The sequence below is a fragment of the Perca fluviatilis genome, chromosome 19 (assembly GCF_010015445.1).
Source record: "Perca fluviatilis chromosome 19, GENO_Pfluv_1.0, whole genome shotgun sequence".
Lineage (NCBI taxonomy): Eukaryota > Metazoa > Chordata > Actinopteri > Perciformes > Percidae > Perca > Perca fluviatilis.
Genome location: NC_053130.1, coordinates 424,827 through 432,326, shown reverse-complemented (window position 1 = coordinate 432,326; position 7,500 = coordinate 424,827). Strand labels below are relative to the sequence as shown.

Below are 7,500 nucleotides of genomic sequence, written 5' to 3'. Positions count from 1 at the left end.
ATGGAGTCTGGTGGGTTTGGTGATGGTGGTCTATCTGTGTAGGGATCCTTTCATAATGTTGTCAGACTCTTGCAGCCATCTGATTACTGGACCAGTTTTAAAGATTGTAGTTCTCAGGTTGAAAACTCAGCGGATCTTTAAGGAAAGGAGATCTAATGGATGGAGTCCATGTGGTTTTAGAAAGGTAAATAATGAAAGAGCCTTTACAGCGTGCTGTTGTGTTACCTTGTAGAGCTTTAATTATTGAGAAAGAGAAAGGAGAGACATGACTAGCTCAGTGACCCTGATGGGTATGTTAGAGACCTCCAACCTGCGGCCACTTCTGTGTGTGTTTGTGTCTGTGTGTGTGTTGTGTGTGTCTACAGATTGTGTGTGTGTGTGTGTGTGTCTACAGATTGTGTGTGTGTGTGTGTGTGTGTGTGTGTCTACAGATTGTGTGTGTGTGTGTGTGTGTGTGTGTGTGTGTGTGTGTGTGTGTGTGTGTGTGTGTACAAACTGTGTGTCTGTCTGCAGATTGTGTGTGTGTGGTGTGTGTGTGTGTGTGTGTGTGTGTCTGACAGATTGTGTGTGTGTGTGTGTGTAGTGTCTAATGGTATGTGTGTGTGTGTGTGTGTGTGTGTGTACAAACTGTGTGTCTGTCTGCAGATTGTGTGTGTGTGTGTGTGTGTGTGTGTGTGTGTGTGTGTGTGTGTGTGTGTGTGTGTGTGTGTGTGTACAAACTGTGTGTGTGTCTGTCTGCAGATTGTGTGTGTGTATGTGTGCGTGTGTAGACTGTGTGTGTGTGTGTAGACTGTGTGTGTGTGTGTGTGTGTGTGTGTGTGTGTGTGTGTGCGTGTGTAGACTGTGTGTGTGTGTGTAGACTGTGTGTGTTTGTGTCTGTGTGTGTGTGTGTCTGTGTATGTGTGTCTGTGTCTCTGTGTGTGTGTCTGTGTGTCTGTGTCTCTGTGTGTGTGTGTGTGTGTGTGTGTGTGTGTATGTGTGTGTAGTGTGTGTGTGTGTGTGTGTCTCTCTCTGTGTGTGTCTGTGTGTGTGTGTGTGTGTGTCTCTCTCTCTCTCCAGAAACTGAACCCACCTGCTTCCTTTGAAGCTCATGCCACAGTGCGGGCAGGTGTAGCGGGCCTCCTGGTGCGCCGGCTCCAGCGCCCGTTTGGCGTGCGCCGGCGGCGCGGCGATGCTCTTGGCGTTGTGCGTCTGCTGGTGGCGGTACAGGCTCGAGGCGTGGCTGTAGCTCTTCCCGCAGTAGCTGCAGCGGTACTGACGCTCGTCGGCCTCGAACTCGCCGGGCTCCGAGTCCGGGTCCGGGTCCAGCTGGCCGCCGCCGGCGTCCACCAAGACCTCGGCATCGTCTAGGGCTGGACGGCACGGAGAAAATCAGATGGCACCAAATACCATTCACCAAATACCTCGATATCGAGGCGATATTCAGTTGGTGCTTTAACAAAATATCTTCACACTTAGATTTTAGATCAATAATCATCAGTAATGAGGATATAATGACTGAGAGGGTAAAGGTGAATAATAGAACAGATACAGAACAGTCTGGTGAGGTCAGAACATGACATCACTTTACTGTGATGCAGCTAGAGATGGTCCGATACCATCGTTTGCTTCCCGATACCGATTCTGATACCTGAACTTGCGTATCGGCGATACCAGTGTGTCATATATTTTATTATGTTTTAACAATTGTTAAACTGCATGGATGGGATATGATTTCTATCTCTGTCGTCTGTCTGGCTCAGGTTAAACATGAACAAATACAAACAGTGAATGCAGTAGAGCTTTCTTTTATTCTCCAGTCTGACCGTCAGTTATAACGGAAAAACAACATAAATAAACTACTTTAACGATGATTTTCTTCAGGGCTTTATTACGTGGTATCTGATCAGTCCATAACCTCCAGTACTTCCCGATACTGATACCAGCGTTTCAGGCAGTATCGGAGCAGATACCGATACTGGTATTGGTATCAGACCATCTCTAAAAGCAGCCTTAAAACCAGGAAGAGACACTTATGTCATATTATGATATTACGATATCCAAAATCTAGTGCTGCTCCCTCTTGGTGGATAAGTGGACTAATCGGTGGTTTTGGTCTTAGTCAACTTAGATCTCTGTAGTCCATTAGTCATGTCTGATGCTGTTTTCATGCTGAATGACTTATTTCCAAGAAACGTACGAGCTCATCTCTGGTAAACACAAGAATTAAAGTGGTGCTTTAACATGACTCTTAGTGGAGAAACTCAGATTTACAGATCTGTCGATTAAATCAACTAATCGATTAGTCGGTACAGTTGAATGAGTGTTAGTGGACTAAGAAGTTCTTCAGTCGAGAACAGCCATACATATTACGATATTACGATATCCAAAATCTAAGACGATATCTAGTCTCATATCACGATATCGATATGTTGCCCAGCCCTAGAGCTGGGCGATATGGACGGTATATTCTTGACCAAATACTTCGAAATCGATATTGAGGCGATATTCTAGGGTTGACAATTGGTGCTTCAACAAAATATCTTCACACTTAGATTTTAGATCAATAATCATCAGTAATGTGGATATAATGACTGAGTGGGTAAAGTCAAATAATAGAACAGTTACAGAAAAGTCTGGTGAGGTCAGGAAATTACTAGGGATGCATGATGATATCGGCACGACATCGGTATCGGCCGATAAAAGCTTAAAATGGTCATCATCGGCAGAATCTGCCGATGAGCCATGCCGATAGGGTGTCTTGTTTACTAGGCGCACATGACGACCATGAACGTAGCATGAGCGCCAGCAACTTGAACTTCCAACATGTCAGCTGTGTGGAGGTATTTCGAATGTCAAACAGATAAACTTGCTATTTGCAGTACTTGTAAAGCACAAGTGATGCGAGGAGGCGTGTTCCACACTACAAATATGATTACGCATCTCAAGAGCCGTCATCCTGAGCAGCACCGAGACTTTGAAAAGTAAGAAGAAAAAACGCCGGCAAAACCCATCAGCAGCCTCTACCTCTACTAACCCATCAGCAGCCTCTACATCTACTAACCCATCAGCAGCCTCTACCTCTACTAACCCATCAGCAGCCTCTACATCTACTAACCCATCAGCAGCCTCTACCTCTACTAACCCATCAGCAGCCTCTACATCTACTAACCCATCAGCAGCCTCTACCTCTACTAACCCATCAGCAGCCTCTACCTCTACTAACCCATCAGCAGCCTCTACATCTACTAACCCATCAGCAGCCTCTACATCTACTAACCCATCAGCAGCCTCTACCTCTACTAACCCATCAGCAGCCTCTACCTCTACTAACCCATCAGCAGCCTCTACTTCTACTAACCCATCAGCAGCCTCTACCTCTACTAACCCATCAGCAGCCTCTACCTCTACTAACCCATCAGCAGCCTCTACCTCTACTAACCCATCAGCAGCCTCTACCTCTACTAACCCATCAGCAGCCTCTACCTCTACTAACCCATCAGCAGCCTCTACCTCTACTTCCTCTACTAACCCATCAGCAGCCTCTACTCTACTAACCCATCAGCAGCCTCTACTTCTACTTAACCCATCAGCAGCCTCTACCTCTACTAACCCATCAGCAGCCTCTATCCATTCTACTAACCCATCAGCAGCCTCTACTTCTACTATTCTACTAACCCATCAGCAGCCTCTACCTCTACTAACCCATCAGCAGCCTCTACCTCTACTAACCCATCAGCAGCTTACCTCTACTTCTACTAACCCATAGCAGCTCTACTCTACTAACCCATAACTCTACCTTTCAGCAGCCTCTACCTCTACTACCTCTACTAACCCATCAGCAGCCTCTACCTCTACTAACCCATCAGCAGCCTCTACCTCTACTAACCCATCAGCAGCCTCTACCTCTACTAACCCATCAGCAGCCTCTACCTCTACTAACCCATCAGCAGCCTCTACCTCTACTAACCCATCAGCAGCCTCTACCTCTACTACCTCTACTAACCCATCAGCAGCCTCTACCTCTACTAACCCATCAGCAGCCTCTACTTCTACTAACCCATCAGCAGCCTCTACTTCTACTAACCCATCAGCACGCCTCTACCTCTACTAACCCATCAGCAGCCTCTACCTCTACTAACCCATCAGCAGCCTCTACCTCTACTAACCCATCAGCAGCCTCTACTTCTACTAACCCATCAGCAGCCTCTACTTCTACTAACCCATCAGCAGCCTCTACCTCTACTACCTCTACTAACCCATCAGCAGCCTCTAATTCTCTACTAACTATCAGCCTATCCTCTACTAACCCATCAGCAGCCCCTACTCCTACTAACCCAAAAAAAAAAAAAATCACACCCCAACCACAACAAAAAAAAAAATACTCAAAAAACAACAACCTCCTACCTCCACCAAAATAACAAAAACAACACACCCCACAAAAAAAAAAAAAAAAATATTAAAATTTAATAGAAAATGTATTTGTATTTATTTTACTCCTAAAGACTGAAGTTTAAAGACTGAACTTATAATTTAATATATAATTTATTCTTCTCCAAGTGAAATAATTTAACTATTAGTATTTTTCAGGGCTGAATGTCTGTTTAGAATCAAATGTTGTTGGTCTTGTGTACAACACAAGAGAGTAATAAGGTAAAGGTAGTACAGGAGAGATACTTGGATTTCTCTTCAGTAGAATTAAAGTGTATATACAGTATATCAGGGGAGAAATGTGTATATATATATATATATATATATATATATATATATATCGGTCAAAATTAGTTTGAAAATATCCACATATTGAATATCGGCCAAAATCCAATATCGTGCATCCCTAGAAATGACATCACTTTACTGTAACGCAGCCTTTAAAACCAGGAAAAGACACTTGTGTTAGGGCTGTTCTTGACTGAAGAACTTCTTAGTCGACTAACACTCATTCAATCGTATCGACTAATCGATTAGTTTCTCCACTAAGAGTCATGTTAAAGCACCACTTTAATTCTTGTGTTTACCAGAGATGAGCTCGTACGTTTCTTGGTAATAAGTCATTCAGCATGAAAACAGCATCAGACATGACTAATGGACTAACGAGATCTTAGTTGACTAATGCCTGGCTCACACTACAGGAGTTTTAGGCTGATTTACCCCTCCCAAGAATCTGAGAAAAGATCTTGTGGAGGACCTGGATCGGTTCCGATGTTCGGCAGATTATCTGGTAATGGGAGGCGTTCACAGATCGAATCTTGCACCTCCCGATCTGCTCGCAGACACATCGGGGCCGCCCCGATGATATCAAACATGTTTGTAATCTAGGATTTAGGGCTGTCAATCGATTAAAAAAAATTAACTAATTAATCGCACAATTTGCTGTAGTTAATCGCGATTAATCGCATTTTTAAATTGAGACTGAAGCTTGTAGTAATGGATATTTAAATAATGCTAAATCACTTAACTTTAAAAATATGAAGAGAAAACAAACAAGGAAAGGTTCTGCTAAGTTCAGAATGTTTAATATCTTTCAGAACAACAGCAGCAACAATTTGGCTTATTTAGTCCTGCTGAAGGCTGCTGAAACGGCTAGAAACTGTCCGACTTGAGAGCAGATTTTTGTCACCACCCCCAATATTAGCCACATACCTAATATACCATATTCTGAATAATATACAAATGTGTGTGTGTATGTATATATATATATAGAATATAAATTACAATCTAGGCAGTACTTAATATCATAAATATTATAATATACATAGTGTTTAATCTGAATGACTAAGCAAAGCACATATATCTAAACACAGAAATGCACATCAATATCAATATCAATGTTACACATTAAACCAGTAACCCAAAACCACAAAGGTGTATGTTGGCCTAAAGTGAAAACAGTGAGTGTAGTTTTAGATAGCGACGCTGTGCACAGCAATCCATTACCAATGTAAAGCGATTGACTACATTTCCCTTCCAGCACCGCAACCAGGAAGTAGCTTGTGTGACAGTGAGACGCACCAATTTCAAACATTTACTGGAATATAGTCACGGATACTATCGAGTCGACAGCGTTAAACATCAGACTGCAAATAAGGTTTTATCAGCGTGACCAACGTAACAGTTATCAAGCAAACAAATCGCGCACGTACATATCGGCAGCACAGCAGTAGAGCAACAGACAAACAAACTTAAACCGCAGCTCAGTGTAGCGAAACAGCAGCTTACCGGTGGCGCATCTCTCCTGACGAGACAACATGTCGGAACTAGTCCTCGGTCCCGTTTATAGCCTTATATACTGTCTATGTTTATAGCCCGTGCTCATTCATTTCTGGATTCTAACACATCGTCTTTTTTGTCTTTTGGGATCTTACTGGTCCATGTTTCAACTCTTGACTGGCCCGTAGGCCTACTTCCATCAGGTAAGTCCCTCCTAGAGTAGCGCCGCCTGCTCTTATGGAGACGTATTACGTTTCTCAGCCGCCACATGAAGTAAACAAACACAGCTGCGTTAATTTCGTTAATTTTTTTTAACGAGTTAAATATAAAAAAATTAACGCAAAAATTAACGCGTTAATTTTGACAGCCCTACTAGGATTATAATCGGGCGTGAAACGACTATGATTACGTCAGCACTTCCACAACAGCCAATGAGAGGCAGGTCTGCAGGGAGACAGAAGTGACGGAAACTTTTGAAAATGTCGGTGAAAGCAGCTGTAGTACGAGTCTGGTGGACAACTGAGCTGGAAGAAAGGATGGTGGAGATGTGGCAGCAGCACGAGTGGCTGTTTACTGTCTCATCAGAAGAGTCTCATAATGGGAATGATAAAGAGAAGAGCTGGGGGGAGATCGCTAAAGATCTGGACCTACCGGGTCAGTGTACAAAGTAGCTAGCGCACTAGCTAGCAGATGTAAACATTAGATCTAGTCAGTGATCATCCGCTACATTCAGGTCTAACAGAAGATGCCGTGACACAGCATCCTTTTTGTTTACATGCGCTTCCTCGTGAGATGGCGTCACGTGAGGTGCTAAATCTGGCGAGATGATCTGAAGAATATCTGGTAGTGTGTGATGATCCACTGTTTACACATCTGGTAGTGTGTGATGATCCACTGTTTACACATCTGGTAGTGTGAGCATGTTTAGGATTTGAGGGAAGAAAATCTGAAAAGATTCTCCTCAAGTGTGTGCTGCAACCAGATTTCAAAATCAGTTATAATTTATAAACTGCTGTAGAGGGAGCGGCCGTACTTATGTCATATCACGATATCACGATATCCAAAATCTAAGACGATATCTAGTCTCATATCACGATATATCGATATAATATCGTGATGTAATATCGTGATGATGTAATATCGTGATGATGTAATATCGTGATGATGTAATATCGTGATGTAATATCGTGATGATGTAATATCGTGATGATGTAATATCGTGATGTAATATCGTGATGATGTAATATCGTGATGATGTAATGTTGTGATGTTGTAATATCGTGATGATGTAATATTGTGATGTAATATTGT

General features: G+C 42.9%; 1 protein-coding gene and 1 long non-coding RNA gene across 2 annotated transcripts in view; both read right to left on the bottom strand.

Annotated features, from left to right (window-relative positions):
- Nucleotides 1–7,500, bottom strand: part of LOC120548068 (zinc finger protein 135) — a 15,343-nt gene that overhangs the window by 6,706 nt on the left and 1,137 nt on the right. Inside the window, exon 2 of the mRNA XM_039784019.1 lies at nucleotides 1,073–1,352. Coding sequence (XP_039639953.1) covers nucleotides 1,073–1,352 — 280 coding nt within the window. The remainder of the gene's footprint in view (nucleotides 1–1,072; nucleotides 1,353–7,500) is intronic.
- LOC120548074 lies at nucleotides 3,666–4,195 on the bottom strand. The gene is made up of 3 exons (XR_005637138.1): nucleotides 4,085–4,195; nucleotides 3,805–4,002; nucleotides 3,666–3,701 (listed from the first exon to the last, which is right to left on the bottom strand). It is a non-coding gene; the product is annotated as an uncharacterized LOC120548074 (long non-coding RNA).